The sequence below is a fragment of the Nicotiana tomentosiformis genome, chromosome 12 (genome assembly GCF_000390325.3).
Source record: "Nicotiana tomentosiformis chromosome 12, ASM39032v3, whole genome shotgun sequence".
Lineage (NCBI taxonomy): Eukaryota > Viridiplantae > Streptophyta > Magnoliopsida > Solanales > Solanaceae > Nicotiana > Nicotiana tomentosiformis.
In genome coordinates this window covers 115,856,354-115,878,604 of record NC_090823.1, presented here as the reverse complement: position 1 = coordinate 115,878,604, position 22,251 = coordinate 115,856,354, and the positions used below count along the sequence as shown (strand labels likewise).

Genomic DNA, 22,251 nt, shown 5'->3' with positions numbered 1-22,251 from the left:
TGTCAGATAGCTTTAAATCATGGACCCATAATCACGTGACCCAAGCATTAATTTCCTTATAAAAGGAATTAAGTTACACTATAAAAAAGACTTACTTATTTATTATTCACATTTACACTATCTGTTCGTTCTCATTTACAAAAAAAAATGGAAGTATGAGACTAAAAAATCTGGAATATAATTTATAACAATATACATATAGAATCCTAGAATATAATCTCATAATTGTGATAATATACGTTGTATAAATCATGTATAAATTATAATAAACTATGTATAAATTACAATAGATAACTTATATATGATATAAACCATGTATAAATTACACCAGATAATATACCAAGTAAAAATCACATATATATTTATATTATATTTTATCATGAATTCTTCAACCATTATATACATTGATTGTGTATTAATATAAATAATAATGGATATTAAATATATACGTGGAATACATATACTATATAATATTATAATAGTATATAATCGGAAACGGTACAATCAAGATTGTCTAATGGGAGATGGTAACGGTTTCCTTAATTATTGGTTATTTACATCAAGACTGTTTAATGAAAATGGTATCCTTAATGATGGCCTGGGATTCTCATTGTAGCGGCATTTAAGGAATTGCCGATAATGCTATATGTGTAATAAAATTTGCTATCTTTGCAATAAATGAGTAGTACTATTAGTTATGAGATAGTTTTTATAAAGAGATCATCCGGGTAAAAAACTCTTTTCTTTTACTCGGTAAACATTTGCTCTAATACAGGCAATGCAAAATGGCATTGTGGCACCAGATAACGAGGTCATACGTCGCGATGTCTTATATTACAACCTGTAATACAGCTAGCTATCCTTCTATTTCCAATTTCTGATATTTACCCAAAATCAAAGGTATATAACAATGTAAGAAAAGAATGATCTGACTGACAAAATCACATTAACATTATCCCACAGGGAACTGTCCTCTCAAAATAATATACAAAACTATATTTTGAGAAAATTGCTAGAGATAGCTAAGTGGAAGTGAGGCCTCACAAAGCCCCATGATATACTAACTATACACCATACACAGATGATTGTAGTCAATCTCTTTCTGTAAATTACTGTTTAAATATTGTAAAGGAAATTCCAATCGTTTGACCATGTGGAATTTTTATCCTTGAAAGAGCTATCTTGGCTTTGAATCACTTCCCTTGCTTCTGAATGTCGATAAAGAAAAAAATGACTTTGGAGCTGTACAATCATCAGTAAATTAAATAAAAATTAGCGTGTAAAATACTTCGGATTACTGAAGCATAATAATTTTACAGACTTCAAATTTCTGCAATAAAGTAATATTGAGAAATACTAGACGTGCTATAAATATAATAATATGCAGTTTCAGTTTTGACCAATTTAACACAGGAAGTAACATAAGAATTCAGATGAAACAACCGTACTTATTGTGCAAAATTCAACTGCAATGACATACAAGCCTTAGGAGTTTCGAACTGGAAATCTATATTGGTCAGATCCTAGTCATGAAAAGTTTAAGTGACAAAATACCAAGAAAGATGTGTGAACTCAACAGAAGTCAAAGAGTCTAGGACGCTGCGCTCATATGGGTCCTGTGGAAGGAATAAAATAGGAGAGCTTTCAAAGAGAAAGGACCATGTACATTTGAGGAATGGCCTGTCATACCTAGTTTCTTTTGGATATACTGCCTGTATACAATTTTCTCATTATTAATAAAATTATTTGCCTTATAAAATACAAATTTCTGTAATTCTATTATTATGAAGTAAAGTCCATGAGAAGCTTTTTACCATTTCAGTTGTCCCTTTTAATGTTTTTGCTCATATCCCGGGTGCACAGTTTCTTCACATGGTGGAATTTAATCGATAGAAAAAAGAAAACACAGAACACGACAGGAAAGATCAAATTTAATAAGAGGTAACCTTTAATTGAGCTCCCTGATAGATGATCTTCCCGCAATTTGAAATTAGCTGGAGGTGCTGGAATAGAAGCGCGCAAGGATTGAACTGGCGGAAGAAAAAAATGTTTGGTTAGTAACTTTTTTATCCAGAATCTTAATAATAAAGCTGGAAAAGATGACTGGATAATTCCCTCAAACAGACAACCGAAGGTAAGTGAATAAGTAAATCACCAACTGAACCATCCAAAACATCCTCATTCACATTTACATGCATAGAAGTTAAGAGTTAAGACCCAAACACTCCTGGTTTGGAGGCCTTTCCTTATACTTTATGCTCGTGAAATTGACTCAACATAAGATAGAGAAAAAGTGAAATGAACCACTTTGCAAAAAAGAAAAACTGAGAATCTCCTTTTGTTCCAAGTTTTCTATATAATGAAATCTAGTTAGCATCCTATCGTCCCTGAAATCTAGCTCTTACTTTTTTCATGTATTGATGTAGAAAGACATTATTTTGAGGGGAACAGAATGGACCTAAATAGAATTGAAAGGATATAGAGGATCATTATTTTGAATTGCAGATTTAGTATAGCTGATTGATTGATGTAGAAAAACAAATAATAGGAGCTTTAAAGCTCAATGGTAACAGAGTTAAAACACACCAGCTGAAGCTACAGATAATAAGCACATTTATTTTCCTTAAGAATCATATCTACTTCTAATAACGGGATGGATGATTCACTATTACCTTTTATCCATTACAAGCATCATTATGACTAAAAAAGATCCCTTTATTTTCATATTCAGTTACGCACTTCCTATCACACATGTCTTGGTGTAACTGTAGTACTATTTTGTTTGTTCGGATGTCAAACTTTCCTCAATAAATTCACAAAAAATCCGAGCATCCTGAGCTTATAATATATGGTAACCAGCCACTCTTGAACTGATCAAACAATTAACAATCGGAACAGTTATTCGAATTTTAGGCGACCAATGAATATTTGCCATACAGAAACAAGAAATCTTTCTTTATTGAATGAAACATCAAAATTTCACCTTGTTCACTGCAAAACTCATCCTCGTACAAGCTATCATCGGGTGGATGCCCTTGCGAGAGGCCCATTCTTGACTTTCTAAGATCTTCTGAAGACCGATTATAAGGATCACATCCATCTTCTGTGTAATCGTCTCCTCGAGAGGTAGTTGCAGAAATCAAGTCAACTAAGTTATCTGTGCCACGATTTTTCTTCCCAAATTTCAATAACTGTTTAAATCCTCTGGCTGTATCCTTGCGCGATTGACTTTGACCAGAATTTGCAACAAACATAGGTTTCTGAGTCATTCCCCATTTCTTCCTAATTCTAGCTGCATCAATCTCTGTCTGACTTAGAGACTGTGAATTCCAGGACACAGGACTCCCCAAAGGCGAGTCCATAGATGCATCAACATCAGACATCTCCTGAGCATAAGAAAAAGGGCGGTGAGCATGTAAATTCCATGAGCGGTGACTTTCTCCAAGTGAATCTTGTACAATTCCACCAGAAAGAAACTCAGAAGGAACAACAGAAGGCAATACAGCTTCAAAAGCAGAGTCCACCTGAGAAGATGATCTCAAAACATCACCATTTTCTGAGCCAGAGGTCACCATCTTCTCTGAATCATGACTCAGTCTTGGCTCCCAATTATCAAAGTTTTCCTGAACTTCAGCTTTCGCGTTTTTAAATTCTTCCTCTTCTTTACCCTGGACCCTATCTGGGGCATCTTCAGGCTCAATGACCATGTCATTGTATTCATATTCATTGTCCTCAACCTTAGATATGATAGAAGCCCCTTTCTTAGTCAGACCACCTCTAGTGCTGAAGACAGGGTCTTTACCCTTTATTAAGAACGTCTTCGAGTCTAACCTTCTTAGAAAGGTATCACTGAGACTTTGGTCCATCTCGTCCTTTTCAAAACGGAGAGGTGCCAAAAAACCTTCTGAACTCAAAGGAGATGCTTCCCTAAATTCTCCCACATTGGCAGAGCTTTTCCTCGAGGATTGTGATCGCCGTGATTTGTCCTCTTTGACAAGAGAAATTCCTTCATTGGAGCTTTTGTCACGGGTATAGTTTCTAGATTGTGAACGAGTTATTTTACCAACTGCAGAAGAAGACTTGGTGGTTTCCTTTCTGATGTTAGAGAAGTCTGGGACAGACTGAGCAAGAGGATTGTCAGATTGATATCTTCGTCTACTTGAAGTACTAGTAGCAGCTTTTCCGGCAGACCTTGGAATAGTAACTATTGAGGTGCGAGGTGAGGATGAAGAAAAAGTTTTGACAGGTAAAAGTTTCTTGTTCTGAGTGCTTCTAGAACCATCTTCCCCAATAGATGTTTCATCAAAAGACCTGTCTTCATATTTTTTCTGCTTTGGAAATTCAGACATACCTTCTTCTTCATCACTTTGCTCAAAAACTAATCGTTGCTGTCAAAGGAAACTTCTTCAAGGTTGGTTACACATAACAGAAAAACAACCAATCAACTCTAAGAAGAAGAAGCAGAATATTGTACATATGTGGGTGTGCTGAATTTATCGATAGAACAGAACTAAAATACCTGGTCCCTCCTCAAAATTGACCTCGAATTATATGATTGAAGTCTCTCAGCACGTCGACGGGCACCAGAAACAGCACTGTCCTTGTCAGTGGATCCTGCAAACTTGCCCTTCACCTCAGCTATACTCCTCTCAAGGCTGTCCTCCAGAGCCTTCAGTTTGGCTTCCTTCTCAGCTCTCTTAGAATTCCATTCTTCCCTAAGTTTTGCATCCCTTTTCTGCATATATTTCTCATAGAATTTTCCTCGAGAGCTATCTGAAAAACTGAGCTCAGAGGAAGTCATATTTAAAACATCTCCATAAGTCTGATTGTCAGCCTCTTTAGTCAGTGGAGTAATAGCAGATCTGTCTATATCATCGGAACTTGCGGCACGTTCATTCAACATGTAATTGACAGAGAATTGACCAAGAGCATTATCTATAACAGGCTTCCTGTTGGAAGAAGTTGCAACTGGCCGGCGTTGCATGTCACTGGCCTTGCTTTTCCTGGTAGAATTAGATTGGTCTTCAGAGGCACGTAGTTTGTGCTCAGTAAAAAGCTTCTCGAGTTCATTCGCTTTCATTTTCAACTCATCATTCAACTCCTGGTTTCCTTTTGACTGCCTTACCCTCTGAACTTGCCCTATAGGTGGTGTAAAAAATGACTTGGGTCCCTCCTGAGCCTCCATAAACAATTTACCAGACACCAGCATGTCGCTAGTTCCAGAATTGCTTTCAGCTCTGCTATCTTGTGCCTTCTTGATCTGCTGAGCAGAAGCACCTAGTTTTTTAAGCTTCATTAGTTGTTGTCTGAAATCCTTTCCCTTTGATGCAGAAGCACCAGCTAATTTCTCATATGGAGCCAACTCATCCTTTTCAACTTCCTCAGTTTCGCCAGGTGATCGCCCTCTTGATTGAAGATAAGGAGAATTATTTTCGACGCCTTTAGCAGCAAAAGATTCTGCAACTTCTAATCTAGAACTACTATCCAACTGCACAGAGCCCTCTGTAGTCCTTTGAGAGACCTTATCTCGTAATTGTGAAACCGAATGATTACCTGATCCAAGTACCTCCTGATGATTCTGAATCTTGGCCTGCACAGATTCAGGCTCTTGCTGAGCACCACCATTTTTCAGGCCAGGAACCTGATGAACCAATCGGACTTTACTTCCACCAAGCTCATTACCCCCTTGGGACCCCGTGAATTCTGAGTTGGAAGTCAAAGCAATTTGGTCGCTCTTACTCTCAGGGGATGTGAGGAACTGCCCTTCAGGTTCCAGTTGATTTTTCAGACTCTTTTCCTCAGCCCTTCTAATAAGTGTGATTGACTTAGTCTTCCCGCAAGCTTGATCTTTCCATCCATCACTATCAAAGATACGTGAATTAGAATTTGAGGTAAACTCAGAAGAATCATCAATATCCCCACAAGAACCAGTTAATCGTTCTGCTCCAACAAATTCTTCCTTTTCATTTGTGTATGTAACCCTCGAATTAGCGTCTGTCTGTTCATTCAATCTGCTATCACCAACCATAGACGGAACACTACATGAATTTGAGCCACCAAAACTTACTCTATCAGTCAAAACTGATGCCTTTTGGCCCTTTGACTTGGACTGAGAAACAGAGGCAGAAGATGGGGTGCATTGAGGGCTCTCAGTGTCCTTGTCCCCACTCAAATCAATGCTCATGTCACTGGCACCACTCCATCTTCTCAACACCGCCTTTTCAACGACAGGTGGGGCTGAGACATCAGATGACAACCTCCGAAGCTCTACAGGTTTTCCAACAACTGGCTTACCGACGCTCCCAGAACTTTCCTTCTGCTTGTTCTCAAACAAGCTGATACGATCCTGCACGCTGAGCCGCCTTTTATGTCTACTAAGCTCAGCTGATTCGGCTTGCTGGGAAGAAGTGTCGTCTTCCTTTACTTTCTCAACAATGACATCCCTTTCCTTACTCTTCCCTTCTGATTCCACGCTTGATTCTCTGCTATGTTGCAAAAGGGGTGTCGGTTGCTGACATTCTGAGGGCATATATTGGTCAAGGTGCTGGGGATGTTGCTGCTGTTTGATAGAATAGGATCCTCGACTGGTAGAATGGGACAGAGTGGGTGGCTGGTTGGAAATAGCAGGGTCATCGTCAATGGACATGTCTGATCCATAAGAGCACCGAACAGCTTGATTGTCTCTTTGCACCTCTTTCCATGGGTTGATCAAGTCTGGCCGCCTCTCTGTCAAGGATATAAATTTGTTGCATGCTTCGCTGAAAAAGAAAGAGATCCATTTATATATTTGAAATTGTAAAAGAAAATAAAATGACCTGATTCCATAACCCAAAGGGGGTGAAAAAACTAAAAATGCTGACAGCATATTATCCAGTATATAATACAAAGTTGTATATATGATTGTGCTCCTTGTTTCATTGGCAATACAAGCAACTTTTGAATAAAATGGCACTTTGTTTCCTTAGTTTAAGCTTACACCACATTGATTGCAGTCTAATACAAATTACATTTAGTCAAATTGTTAATGAGCCAAGACTTTTAAAAAGTAAAATTACATTGCTATTTAAGCTACTCGTCAAAAAATATTACATATAAGTTGCTGTCCCATTTTTCAATAAATGGAAATCAAATATACTAAAATGTTTTAATGAGCTAAACTTTTTAATATAAAAATATGTTGCTATTTAAATTTAATATTCAAAAATATCTCATTTAAGCCACTGTAAACATTCTTTTTTCAGAACTAAAATGGGAATCGGCACAACAAATAAAGTCCACACAACAGTTTGAAAGAAAACTCAGAAGTCACTCAAGCATTTTGCAATACTGCATTCACAGAGTCTCTGTTTCCCAAACTGAGTGCCCCACTACGTTATGAGAGGCAATTTGACCTTACTTGTAATGAATTCAAAAGATAATTACTTATTTTCATAAAATAGATACTAGGAAACTACCTGAAATGCATGAAAAGATAGAAGTTTTTACATTTTAAAATATTAAATATATACACGAAAATTTGGTTAAGATAAAGTGGGGCGGAGGGATTATATGGTTTCAGGCTTTCAGCAAACCCATATCTTCGTTACTGCTTGCAAACGTTTATTCCTCCTTTGGAATATTGACATATTCCCTAATTGAACTAGTGCAAGAAAAGGATATTAAAATCTCATGTGAAGCTTGGGTAAAATAACTAGTTTGATTGAAATGCCTAAGGACGACATTCCGGTTTGTCAAACCAAATATTCTCTAATCTATATCTAATTCCATTTATTTTTCTCCTGTGTCACTACCCTCTGCCCTACAAAAAAACCTGTGACGACCCTGAAAATTTAGTAAGCTCTTAACCCTTGAAAGCGCTAACGAATGTTAAACACGTTATTTTTCATGCTAACGAGAGCTAATGATTTGAAGAATATTATTCCGAAATGAAAATATAAGTGGGATATGGTTTGGAAGGTGTTAGTTTACATATATGTACATAATGTAGTCTTGTCCCACATTGGAACAGGAGTAATATGTCCTTATAGAGTATAGTTATAAATAAGGACCTCTTATATTGTATTGAGTATCTAATACAAATAATATATTTTCTCCCGTGCTTTCTCACATGGTATTAGAGCAATCGTGAGAGATTTATCGCTGTGCATAAATTCCAGCGACTCCGGGAAGAGAAATCAATCAACCGGAAGTTTTTTTTTTCGGCAAACACGGGTCTGCCGCAGTAAAAAAAAAAAAAAAAGCAATTTTTCGTCAGTGTTGTGTAAAAACCAACACCACCACGAAGTAGATCGGCCTCCGGCGACCAACCCATAAAAATATCTCCGTCAGAAGACCCTCCACGCGCCGCCTGAAGAAATTTTTTCGGCGAAGTTCTGACGTCACGCGCCGGCGTGTGGGGCCCTTTCCGGTCACTTTTTGAAACAATTTCTTCGGGACAGATTGTTGGCAAGGGAATTCCGAACCTACCTATCCAGGTTACACCACATTTTCCGGCAGCTACAGTAAGATTCCGACGACTACAATATTCCCTTATTCTGTTTCAGTGTTTCCTTACTCTGTTTCAGTGGATTACATTTGATTCTTTCTCTTATTTGGTAATAATTTACAAAAATGTCTTTGGGTTTGGGATTTGATGTTTTTGGGTCTAGAAACATGAATTCTGGAAGCTCTAGTGTTATGATTACCTCGGAACCTTTAATGGGAAGTTCAAACTATTTAGCTTGGGCTTCATCTGTCGAGTTGTGGTGTAAAGGTCAAGGTGTTCAAGATCATCTAATCAAACAGTCTAGCGAAGGAGATGAAAAGGCGATAGTACTTTGGGGAAAGATTGATGCTCAGTTATGTAACATCTTGTGGCGATCTATTGATTCCAAGTTGATACCCTTGTTTCGTCCATTCCAGACATGTTATTTGGTTTGGGCAAAGGCTCGTACCTTATATACTAATGACATATCTCGCTTCTATGATGTGATATCCCGGATGACAAACTTAAAGAAGCAGGAATTAGATATGTCTACTTACTTGGGTCAAGTATAGGCAGTCATGGAGGAATTTGAGAAGTTGATGTCAGTTCTGCTAGTGTTGAAAAACAACAAGGGCAGCGACAGAAGATGTTTCCAGTTCTTACCCTCGCTGGACTTCCTAATTATTTTGATTCAGTACGCGGCCAGATTTTGGCGAGTCCGACTGTCCCCACAGTTGATGAATTATTCTCTCGATTACTTCGCCTTGCTGCAGCACCAAGTCACCCAGTGATCTCATCACAAATACTTGATTCCTCTGTTCTCGCATCCCAGACAGTGAATGTTCGGGCGTCTCAAACTATGGAGAATAGACAAGGAGGTCGTTTTGGAATATCTAGACCCAAGTGTTCTTATTGTCACAAACTTGGACACACTCGTCAAATGTGTTATTCCTTACATGGTCGTCCACCCAAAAATGCTTACATTGCTCAGACCGAGACTATAGGTAACCAGGGATTTTCTTTATCTAAAGAAGAATATAATGAGCTCCTTCGGTATCGAGCAAGTAAGCAGACATCTCCACAAGTAGCCTCGGTTGCTCAGACTGATACTTCTGTTGCTGGTAATTCTTTTGCTTGTATTTCCCAGTCTAGTACTCATGGACCATGGGTCATGGACTCAGGCGCTTCTGATCACATCTCTGGTAATATATCACTTTTGTCGAATATTGTATAGTCACAGTCTCTTCCTACTGTTACTTTAGCCAATGGATGTCAAACTAAGGCAAAAGGAGTTGGACAAGCTAATCCATTGTCTTCTATCACCCTAGATTCCATTCTTTATGTCCCTGGCGGTCCTTTTAGTCTTGCATCTGTTAGTCGTTTGACTCGTGCCCTCCATTGTGGTATATATTTTATTGACTATTCTTTTATTATGCAGGACCGCAGTACGGGACAGACAATTGGTACAGGACGTGAATCAGAAGACCTTTACTACCTTAACTCACTCAGTCCTTCCACAACATATCTAGTTACAGATCCTCTAGACCTAATCCACAGATGTTTAGGACATCCGAGTTTATCCAAACTTCCGAAAATGGTGCCTAGTTTATCTAGTTTGTCTACATTAGATTGTGAGTCGTGTCAGCTTGAAAAACATACCCGAGCCTTCTTTCCGCATAGTGTTGAGAGTCATGCAAAGTCTGTTTTCTCCGTAGTTCATTCTTATATATGGGGTCCTAGTAGAGTCAGTTCAACCTTGGGATTTCGTTATTTTTATTGATGATTATTCAAGATGTACTTGGCTTTTCTTAATGAAAGATCGTTCTGAGTTATTTTCTATATTTCAGAGTTTCTGTGCTGAAATCAAAAACATTTGGTGTTTCTATTCGCATTTTTCGGAGTGATAATGCCTTAGAATATTTATCTTCTCAGTTTCAGCAGTTTATGATTTCTCAAGGAATTATTCATCAGGCATTTTGTCCTTATAACCTTCAGCAAATTGGGGTTGCAGAGAGAAAGAATATGCACCTTATTGAGACTGCTCGCACACTTCTAATTGAATCTCGGGTTCCGGTGCGTTTTTGGGGCGATGCAGTTCTCACAGCTTGTTATTTGATTAATCGAATGCCTTCATCTCCCATCAAGGATCAGATCCCGCATTCAGTATTGTTTCTCCAGTCACCCTTATACTTTCTTCTACCTCGTATTTTTGGGAGCACGTGTTTTATTCATAACTTAGCCCTGGGAAAGATAAGTTAGCTACTCGTGCTCTAAAGTGTGTCTTCCTTGGTTATTCTCGTATTCAGAAGGGATATCGTTGTTATTCCCCTGATCTTCGTAGGTACCTTATGTCAATTGACGTCACATTTTTTGAGTCTAAACCTTTCTTTACCTCTGCTGACCACTATGATATATCTGAGGTCTTACCTATACCGACCTTTGAGGAGTTTACTATAGCTCCTCCTCCACCTTCGACCACAGAAGTTTCACCCATACCAACCGTTGAGGAGTTTAGTGTTGTTCCTCCTAGATCCCCAGCCGCAGTAACACCACTCTTGACTTATCATCGTCATCCGCACTCTGCATCAGGCCCAACTGGTTCTCGTCCTGCACCTGACCCTGCTCCTATTGCGGACTTGTCTCTTCCTAGTACACCGTTTGCACTTCGGAAAGGTATACGGACCACACTTAATCCTAATCCCCATTATGTCGGTTTAAGTTATCATCGTCTGTCCTCTCCCCATTATACTTTTATATCTTCTTTGTCCTCGGTTTCCATCCCCAAGTCTACAGGCGAAGCGTTGTCTTATTCAGGATGGCGACAGGCTATGAGTGACGAGATGTCTGCTTTACCCATATGATTTGTATGCACCGGCTTGAGGGAGAGTGTTAGTTTACAGATATGTATATAATGTAGTCTTGTCCCACATTGGAATAGAAGTAATATGTCCTTGTAGAGTATAGCTATAAATAAGGGCCTCTTGTATTGTATTGAGTATCTAATATCAATAATACTCAATTAGAAGTGTGCAAGTAGTCTCAATAAGGTGCATATTCTTTCTCTCTGCAACCCCATTTTGCTGAAGGTTATAAGGACAAGATGCCTGATGAATAATTCCTTGAGAAATCATAAACTGCTGAAACTGAGAAGATAAATATTCTAAGGCATTATCACTGCGAAAAATGCGAATAGAAACACCAAATGTTTTTGATTTCAGCACAGCAACTCTGGAATATAGAAAATAACTCAGAACGATCTTTCATTAAGAAAAGCCAAGTACATCTTGAATAACCATCAATAAAACTAACAAAATAACGAAATCCCAAGGTTGAACTGACTCTACTAGGACCCCATATATAAGAATGAACTAAGGAGAAAACAGACTATGCATGACTCTCAACACTACGCGGAAAGGAGGCTCGGGTATGTTTCTCAAGCTGACACGACTCACAATCTAATATAGACAAACTAGATGAACTAGGCATCATTTTCTGAAGTTTGGATAAACTCGGATGTCCTAAACGTCTGTGGATTAGGTCTGGAGGATCTGTAACTAGACATGTTGTGGAAGGATTGAGTGAGTTAAGGTAGTAAAGGCCTTCTGATTCACGTCCTGTACCAATTGTCTGTCCCGTACTGCGGTCCTGCATAATAAAAGAATAGTCAATAAAATATATACCACAATGGAGGGCACAAGTCAAACGACTAATAGATGCAAGACTAAAAGGACAGCCAGAGACATAAAGAACGGAATCTAGGGTGATAGAAAACAAGGGATTAGCTTGTCCAACTCCTTTTGCCTTAGTTTGACATCCATTGGCTAAAGTAAATAGTAGGAAGAGACTGTGACTATACAATATTTGATAAAAGTGATATATTACCAGAGATGTGATCAGAAGCGCCTGAGTCCATGACCCATGGTCCATGAGTACTAGACTGGGAAACACAAGCAAAAGAATTACCAGCAACAGAAGTATCAGTCTGAGCAACCGAGGCTACTTATAGAGATGTCTGCTTACTTGCTCGATACTGAAGGAGCTCATTATATTCTTCTTTAGATAAAGAAAATCCCTGGTTACCTATAGTCTCGGTCTGAGGAATGTAAGCATTTTAGGGTGGACGATCACGTAAGGAATAGCACATTTGATGAGTGTGTCCAAGTTTGTGACAATAAGAACACTTGGGTCTAGATCTTCCAAAACGACCTCCTCCTCGTCTATTCTCCATAGTTTGAGACGCCCGAACATCCACTGTCTGGGATGCGAGAACAGAGGAATCAAGTATTTCTGATGAGATCACTGGGTGACTTGGTGCTGCATCAAGGCGGAGTAATCGAGAGAATAATTCATCAACTGTGGGGACAGTCGGACTAGCTAAAATCTGGTCGCGTACTGAATCAAGATCATTAAGAAGTCCAGCGAGGGTAAGAACTAGAAACATCTTCTGTCGCTGCTCTTGTTGTTTTTCAACACTAGCAGAAACTGGCATCAACTTCTCAAATTCCTCCATGATTGCCTGTACTTGACCCAAGTAAGTAGACATCTAATTCCTGCTTCTTTAAGTTTGTCATCCGCGATATCACATCATAGAAGCGAGATATGTCATTAGTGTATAAGGTACGAGCCTTTGCCCAAACCAAATAACATGTCCGGAATGGACGAAACAAGGGCATCAACTTGAAATCAATAGATCGCCACAAGATGCTACATAACTGAGCATCAATCTTTGCCCAAAGTGCTATCGCTTTTTCATCTCCTTCGCTAGACTGTTTGATTAGATGATCTTGAACACCTTGACCTTTACACCATAACTCGACAGATGAAGCCCAAGCTAAGTAGTTTGAACTTTCCATTAAAGGTTCCGAGGTAATCATAACACTAGAGCTTCCAGAACTCATGTTTCTAGACCCAAAACTATCAAATCCCAAACCCAAAGACACCGCTGCAAATTATTACCAAATAAGAGAGAATCAACTGTAATCCACTGAAACAGAGTAAGGAAACACTGAAATAGAATAAGGGAATATTGTAGTCGTCGTAATCTTACTGTAGCTGCCGGAAAAAACTCAAAGTGGTTGGAATGAAACGAAAACAGTAAGGGTAGGATCGGAATTACTAGGCGATCTGACTGTTCAACTGGAACTTTTTCAAAATCTGGTCGGAACAGGGCTCACGCGCCAGGTCGTGGGTCAGATCTCGCTAGAAAATTTCTTCCTTTTTCTGCGCGTGGACGTGTGTTTTCCGGTGGGGTTGACTGGGGTTTGGTCGCCGGAGCCTGAGGAGTCTTGTGGTGGTGTTGGTTTTTGCACAGCACCAACAGAAAGTGATTTGCTTACGGACAGCCTTCTAAGTCGTCGGAAAATTACACGGCGAAGAGGTCTTTCTTCCCGGAATCGCTGGAATTTATGCACAGCGATATATCTCTCACGATTGCTCTGATACCATGTGAGAAAGCACGGGAGAAAATATATTATTGATATTAGATACTCAATACAATACAAGAGGTCCTTATTTATAGCTATACTCTATAATGATATATTACTCATATTCCAATGTGGGACAAGACTACATTATGTACATATCTGTAAACTAACAGACACAATGTGCTAGTATAGTGTATGATAGATGAAAATGTAACATATAAAATTAAAATCGCATGACTGAAAGGAAAGAGTGCTACATGAGTGCAAGGTGATATCCCTGGACCAGAGAGATAAACTCTTCCTGGTTAAATCAGAAAAATCATTTTCTTTCCCATCCACCTAAGCTTTAGTGATAGTTACCTGGTATCTGTATTGGAGGGACGGTGTGTGAGCACCTAATTTTTGACTATATTTGAATTTTTATTACCTTCTACTATGTAAATATTTTCAGAAACTTAATATATATTTTTTTAGCTTAGTTACATTTTTTTAGGGTAAAAATTAATAATAATTTAAAAGGTCAATTATTACTATGAGTATTATTTTTGTTTTGTTTTTATTTTTATTTTTAAAAAAAAATGAATTAAAAAAACGGAAAAAAAATTAATTAATTATTTTTTTAAAAAAAATTTCGGATGTGATTTAAAAAATAGTAAAAGTAGAAATATAAAATTAAAAAGTAAAAGTAAAAGTAGGTGAAAATAGTTTAATAAAAAAAGTAAAAGAAAGTGGAAAATTAAAAAAATAAAAGTAAAAGAATGTGAAAATTTTATAAATGAAAAGTAAAAGAAAGTTGCAATTAAAAAGTAAAAGTAAGGGTAACTGAAAATATTTTTTAAAAAAAATAAAATTAAGTGGAAATTAAAAAAAAGAACAGTAAAAAGAACAAAAACAAGCTACTAAATCACCGGTTTTGTAAGGTCGATCGGGGTTGCAAGTCACGATTTTTTGTTCGAGGTTTCGTGGCCGGTGAAAGCTCCAGTCAACACTCATCGAATTGTTTAGCGCTCTTGTAATTTCAACTCTGTTAATTTATATCAAAGGTCCGTTATTTCCCTTTCTTCACTGATTATAATTGTTCATTTACCTTCTTGTCTATTGGTGTGATTATTGGATAGCATGAAGTAGTAGTTCACTCTATTGATATTTGGATCATTTGAATCTGATTGTTTCCTTGTTCATATGTTTATTGGACCATGATGTTAATTTTAGAGTTGCAAAGTTTTGTTTTGAGTTAATTTAACCGGATAAAGGGTCTATTGAATCACTGTAATTTGGCTTGTTTACTAATTTTGTTCATGAGATTGTGGTGTCATTAGTTTTGTTTAAGAAATGTACAGAATATGGGATATTGGGTTGGATAATTTGCTTGCGCCACGATTTATTTCTAAGAAAATTGGTTTTTGGGTTGCTAGAGAAGAAAAGATTTTGGGCCAAAAGATTTAGTCTCATCAGGCCCAAAGTAATAAATAACATAGATGGCTCATCTTTCTCTAAACTAGCCCACTTTTCTATAAATAATAAATCCAATTCTTCCACAAATAATTACATACCTCATAACCTTACAATAATCTCAAAATTAGTAATTGAATAATATTCGAACATCGTAGCTTGCTTTAGGCGCGATTAATAATAAATCATCGTGACTATGGGTACGGTTCCCGTGGCATGGTCATGATACGTAATCCTCAATTTGAGTGTGCGTTTCACGTGACTCGATCATAACTTCAAACAATAATAAATAAAATTAAATACGTTGTAGATTGCGAGTGCGTTTCACGTGACGCGATTTGCGATGTGTATAAACAACGAGTGTACGACAACGTAACTCGTCTCATATTAATTCCATAAAATTTTAAAATGCAGTAATGTAATAAAAGAGGTAAAAGGAATAAAAATGTACATATAGGTTTAAAACATGTATTAAATCAGATAACTAGGCCAATTATTAATAGTTGAGCGATCGTGCTAAAACCACGGAACTCGGGAGTGCCTCACACCTTCTCTCGGGTTAACAGAATTCCTTACCCGGTCTTCTGTGTTCGCAGACCATAAATAAGAGTCAATTTTCCTCGATTTGGGATTCTAAAATAAATCGGTGACTTGGGACACCATAAATTATTTCAAGTGGCGACTCTGAATAAATAAATAATCCTATTTCGAATAATGTCACTTAAATTGGAAAAACTCCCTATCCCCTATCCCCTATCCCCGGGAAATAGGAGGTGTGACAGGGTGCAGGTACCCGGTAGAATAATCAAGGTGCTCACAAGTTGCAACCACATTATACAAAAAAAAATCAGACGAACTGATTATGGATAATAAACATGATCCAAGCCCTTTGAAACCAGGCACTACAACTTAAGGCACGTTGGGTAATACGAGTTCCAAATTGCTATTACTTTGATATATTTCAGGTCATCTTTAGACAATTTTGGCTTTTATGAGTTAGGAATCACTTAGACCAGTTCAAGGATTTATTTATCATTCTCCAATGACAAACCAAAACCAGCATTTGCCCTCATAGTTCCAATTCTCTCTCTGAGTAACCAGCTAATTTAAGCACAACGGCACAGCAAGAGAATGAGGGCACTTATTGTGCAGACAGACAGTTGGAACTGGATGCTACACAAGCTTAAACTACAACAATTTGGATATTGGGATATATTGAACCCAAGGCTAACTTCTGCAAGAGGATAGACATGGGGGGAGAAGGAAGGTTTGGAAAGAGCTAATGAACAAAGAAAAGCTCAAGAGATCCTTACTTCAAGCGATGGGCACCAAACTGGTCTGCAAACATTTGAAGCTCTGATACTGTGTCTAGATTGAACCCAGCAGCTGCTGCACGAGAAGAAGCTGAAGTTAAGTCCTGTCGAACTGCAGTAAGCCTCACATCAATAGCTCTCAGTAACTCCTTCCTGTGTAAACAGGCAGTAGTGAACATGAAATGAAGCAACGAACGCTACAAGCAAACCATGCATGAAGAAGCAAAAAGAGGCCATACTTTGTTGCATCAACTGCTACCATAACTCCAGATCCACCACTTCCTGGAAGAATTATAAAGTCGATAGTAATGTCAGAGAAAACCAACAGAGTGCCACAGAACTAGTGGGTTAAATACAGTAATTTAGAATGAAATTCAGTCTTGAATCTCAGATCTAATAGCCAAAATTAATAGCACGTGAATAATGGAACAACAAACTTGGTAAAGCATTTATCACACTCGAGTTTACAAAGACAGCTTATTAAGTAGTAATAACTAAAGAAACCAGGAAAACTTATCGAAATTAATGTTTATCAAATGTGTAAAGGCGTACATCGTCACCCAAAAAAGAGCCCAAAACTTCATGGTAATCTAGTATCTCCACAGAGGAACGTTCTTTAACCCATACATTATCCACAGTATAGTTCTCCAGGGATCCAACTATAAATAACCATATATGACATGACCATCAATCCTACACTTTATCTTATCCTCCAAAGTTAGACCATAATAAGAAGGAAAAGGAGAAGTATGAGATAATGCCAAGATTGCATACACTTACTAGTAAAAATTGTAGTCCAAATGACAAAACATAAGAGTGTTAAAAACAATGGAACAACAACAATCAATCAATCAAAAGAGAGAATGGGCAGAATGAAGGAGACAAAATTAGGGAAATGACAGCCTAATGAGAAGTCGACTCCTTTACATTGAAGAGTTATTGAAATAGAGAGTGAGATCAGCCCGAACAAAATAGAAGTCAATGTATAAGATTATATTGCCAATACCAAATAGTTTTGGATTGAGAAAAAGAAGTTCTATATGTAGAAGAGTTACTTTGTGGTGTGAAATGTGGACTATCGCGTTATGCTAATGTTGCAGAAGCAAGGTACTGAACAAATGGTGAACATAAAGATAGTTCTTTTAGCATTCTTACCTGTGCTACTAAACTGATATCCTTCTCCCTGAAATAACGAAAAGAGAAGTTTATAATTTACTAATTATTTTAGTCACTTAATTGTATATGACAGTTTACAATGACAGAGTTCATTACCTGGGAATATATTCTTCTGGCAGCTTCAAGCTGAGACATTTCGACATCTAAGATATTGACAAGCTCCAAAACTTCTGGTGTGCTAACAAACCTCACAAACCTGGATTACATGTGACATCGATCACATCATTCGTCACTTTCCCAGTGTTTCCTGAAGAAGTTGAACAGGTAATTACCTTCCTAGAGTTCCCTTTGTGAACCATGTTTCAGAATTTTTGCGCCCTTTAACTTCAAGCTTGATAGACTGAACTGCCAATGCAGCTTGTTCTTCCGCAACTTTTAAATGGGTCACAAACGGCTTTAATAATCCTGATGCCAGTTTCTCCGTGTTTCCATCACTGGAAACAAACAATTCACATCTGTCCAATCAATTTAGAATAAATAAGAGAAATTAGGAAAATTCGTAAAATTTCGCCAGAAATGTAGAAAATGCATAGCTATAACTCACCGAGAGCGTTTTGGTGATAGCTGGAACACCGCATAATCAAGCAGCGTACTGGATTCCATCTTCCCTCCTTGACCAAAACAGTACAATCTTCAGATTGGCTTCTTTCATATATACCCTCGCCCCCTCTTAAGTTTCATGAAAAATCAACAAAAGGCGTGAGCAACATATAGAATCCCAAATATTTACAGAAGCAACTTTTAGAGTTCAAATAAACTTGAGAGCCAGAATGAGTATTGGATAATTTCATTAGCAAACAAAAAAGAAAGAACATATTATAACAACAACAACAAAAACAAACCCAGTGTAATCCCGCTAGTGGGGTCTGGGGAGGTTAGAGTGTATTCTTTTACAAGATGATAGATCTTCAAGCAAAATGAGCATGAAGAGTATAACTTTATTAAAGCAAGATTTGATATGGCACTTCTATAATATGAAATTCCTTCAGATCACGGTTATACATCAATAGCTCAACTATGCTTAAATCCCAAACTAGTGGGAGTTGGCTAGATATATGGATCCTCAATATCAATTTTCAAGCGCCAAATCCGGTTATAGGCAAAACAAATTTCAAATGAAAAATCCAATGTGAAATTTGGGACACATAAAACAAGTAAGAATGCAAAATAAGCTTGCAAAACTCAGAGTGAATTCCTCGAAAGTCTCGGATAAGAAAAGTTCACACAACTTTATTCATTGAGCAACAAAAAGCAATCAATGAGAATGAAATTAAATTAGCAAACTGATGAGCTTACTTGAACAAATGATGAAAAGTAAATACCCTAGTAATTAGGGGGACTAACAATTTTCAGAAATATGAAAGTGAGAATATTTTACACTATCAGGTCCTGAAAAGTATATCTAAGGTAAGCCTCCTTAAAATGTAGGATTTGTAATCTTGAAAATACATCAGGTAACCTGCTACAACAGGCAAAGGTGATCTGATGGTGTAAAAATTCCTTAAACTGGCTGTGTATATAAATCCAACTGTTTGAAATAAGAACTCAGCTTAATAATGTGAAGGCAGAGATCTTCAATTACAGTTTCAAGGTCATCCCAATTCACGTCATACCCGAACCAGCATTTTGTTCTTGCTTTTTTCGCTCTCTATTAGCTAGCATGAAAATAGCTTCCTCCTATTAGAGCCTTTGATTTTCTATCTGCTTAGATATAAAAACCCTAAATATTTAAAATAACCAAATCCAATGTGTAACACATTATAAGATAAATAGAGTAGTAAAATGCAAAATAAATTTCCAAAGTATCTGGAATTAAGTCCTCACAACTCTTAGATAAGCAAAATTCAAACAACTCATCTATTAAGCACCCAAAAATAAATGCAAGCAACGAGATTGACATCAAGTTACCAAAACAATGAACTTAAGCAACTGAAAGAACCCTAGCAATTAGGGTAAATAACAATTAATCGAAAAAAGAAACTACCAAAAAAGGTAGTGGAAATTAGAAAGTACCCTGCCAATGTGAAGGTAAAAATCTTCAATTTCTTAAATTTTAGTTTAATTCTGAACCAGCATTTTCGTTTTTTCTTTTGAAAAAAATAGCTCGTGTGTGACTTTATTATGGTGAAAATGGAGATACAGTAGAGAGAGAGAGAGAGAGAGAGAGAGAGAGAGAGAGAGAGAGAGGTGTTGAGTGGAGGGGAAGGGGTAGAGTGCTGTGCGTTGGACAAAATCGTAATTTTAATGAGTGTTCTGGTTTTCTAATCTTAAACTTGAGAAAAAGTCCCTGCGGCTTATGTTTTCAAATGCACCAATAATGGTTTGACATTTGTTCCGAATTTTTTCTATTTAAGGAATCTAACGCCAACGAATTTCAAATTGTTCCTTTTTGAAATCTTTATTTTTAATCTTGCTCGTGGTCATGGACGTGTGACGTGTCATGTGTGTAAGCTCCCCATCAATATTTTTTAAATAATTGTTTTGGAACTTTAGAATATACTAACAATAAATTATTAACCGTTAGTTTCCAAGATATTTCTTCCTTTTCAAAAAATATACTGCATTTTTCCTTATGTGGAGATAAAAATCTATATATTTATCTACCTATCTATCTATATATATCTATATTATTATAAAAGTACAAATAATTTATACTAAATATTGAACGAAAATATTTCTAAAATATTAGTTGACTTTTATAACCTTAAATATTTATATAATTTAAGGATGAAAATTGTAAATTACCTAAAATTAAAATTCTATTTTGATTTAAATTACATATACATCGAACCTACAAAGTTGATTTTGGGTCAAATCGTTAACCACTTCTTGTTGGATAATTTGGGATTTTATCGCTAGCCTACTTCTTGGACAACATATGCTTCATATAGTAGCCTTCTTCTTTTTGGACAACAATATACTTCGTTCAGTTATTCTTCTCCGGTTTGTATGAGATTTAAATTTATTCCATGAATTCATGTAGAAAAAAAAATTCAGTCACAAATATTTCATACTAAATATTGAATGACGAAAATATCTCCGAAATATTAATAAATTTTTATGTCCTCCTAAAGATAATTATTTCTTAAAAAAATAGAATATCATATAAAATTAGTAAACATAGAATGTTGAACAAAAATGTAACATTAAGTGAAGTTTGAAACCAACTAATAGTATAAATTTTTAAAGCCATAACATAATTGTGAAATGCCAATGCCACACAAATTCACGTTACGTAATCTCGAGTTCGTTTCTCCCTCGTGACGGACACTTTGGTGCGCTTCAACATCGTCCCCTGAGGGACATCGACCCTTGTCGCGCCCCGTTTTCTCGCGAAAGTCGGGCTTCGACGTCGTGACAACTCCTCTTAACAGGAAGGGTGTTAAAAGAGAGAGTTGCCACCTAATGGATTAAGGTGCGTTAGGGCATCTATTTTGCAAATAACTCTGGATTAACCAGTTGCGTCACCAAAGATCGGGTAAGGGCTTAAATTACCTTGAGGAGAAGGTGTTAGGCACTCCTCGAGATCCACAATGGTGGGTCCCGACCGAACTCGAATTATATGAATTAGTCTAAGAGAAGGGAAGCAATTCGAATAAATAAAATGATTGACTTTAAACAAAGGCGGGGGGAGGGGTCCTAAGTTTTTTAGCCTAAAGGATCACCCCATGCAACATAAATAATACTTCGTAACTCCCTCAAGATGGGGTGTTACTCATATTATTCAGCGGGCACAGACTATCATCTCCTGCTACCCGATTACTATCTTTAAGTTGTTTACCTAAAGTGTACTAGTCAATTCTTAGTCGTACTCTATGCGTGCACTACCTGTCACATGTCTACGGTCCAGGAGGCTTTGGACCTCTATTTGGGTAGTTCTAGACTTTACTTAGGCTGCTCAAAAATGGTAAAACTAGGCGACATACAAAAAATAAGTTGGACTTCATGTAAAGGCAATTAAGGGCTCAAGTTAGCCTCCACACACAAATAAACAAATGCACGCGGGCAGTTTAAGCAATACATGGTTTCAGAATTTGAGACTTAGAGTCCTATATGCATGGATTCTAGGTGATGCTGAATTCAATATCATATATGTGGTACTGTTGTCCCAAGTTAACTAATTTGCAGATTATGGGGGGTCGTGAAACCTATAGACGTGAGTTCTAAGCGAATATACAGTTTAGGAATGTTTGGTATTACACGCTGATTATTGAGACTACATGTTATAAGTTAATAAACCTATAAACATGATCTCTAAATGATTTATGCAGTAGGGACAATAAACCTATTGGAAATGCTCAAAATAACTTATGCCTCCTAATAGTCACGTAGATGACAGCGTTTAAAGAGCGAGTAGTGAAGTCCTATAGGCATGATTTCTAGAGACTGGTGATTGGGACTGATTCTCATATATTTAGCTCTT

At 37.2% G+C, this 22,251-nt stretch overlaps 1 protein-coding gene across 3 annotated transcripts; it reads right to left on the bottom strand.

Annotated features, from left to right (window-relative positions):
- Positions 1-929: 929 nt before the first annotated feature.
- Positions 930-20,058, bottom strand: LOC104106880 (COP1-interacting protein 7). 3 transcript variants are annotated; one of them, XM_070191442.1, is made up of 11 exons: positions 19,842-20,058; positions 18,373-18,497; positions 18,101-18,283; positions 17,925-18,024; positions 17,808-17,835; positions 16,892-16,934; positions 16,653-16,805; positions 4,520-6,758; positions 2,984-4,388; positions 1,947-2,030; positions 930-1,242 (listed from the first exon to the last, which is right to left on the bottom strand). In XM_070191442.1, the coding sequence occupies exons 2-11, from the start codon at positions 18,429-18,431 to the stop codon at positions 1,178-1,180; spliced, it is 4,359 nt and encodes a 1,452-aa protein (XP_070047543.1). In that variant the 5' UTR covers positions 18,432-18,497; positions 19,842-20,058; the 3' UTR covers positions 930-1,177. The 3 variants fall into 3 exon arrangements, with proteins under 3 accessions (XP_070047543.1, XP_070047544.1, XP_070047545.1); XM_070191443.1 differs by lacking the exons at positions 18,101-18,283; positions 18,373-18,497; positions 19,842-20,058 and having other exon boundaries at positions 16,653-16,728; positions 17,925-18,002; XM_070191444.1 differs by lacking the exons at positions 18,101-18,283; positions 18,373-18,497; positions 19,842-20,058 and having other exon boundaries at positions 16,653-16,725; positions 17,925-18,002.
- Between the last annotated feature and the right edge of the window lie 2,193 nt (positions 20,059-22,251).

Bases quoted from the DNA above. Each gene is read 5' to 3' on its own strand.
- LOC104106880 (XM_070191442.1), bottom strand. From the start codon at position 18,431: ATGGAATCCAGTACGCTGCTTGATTATGCGGTGTTCCAGCTATCACCA. The intron at 6,759-16,652 runs GTAAGGATCTCT...TTTCTTTTTCAG, and splicing joins TTTGGTGCCCATCGCTTGAA to CGAAGCATGCAACAAATTTA. The intron at 4,389-4,519 runs GTATTTTAGTTC...TTCCTTTGACAG, and splicing joins CAATTTTGAGGAGGGACCAG to CAACGATTAGTTTTTGAGCA.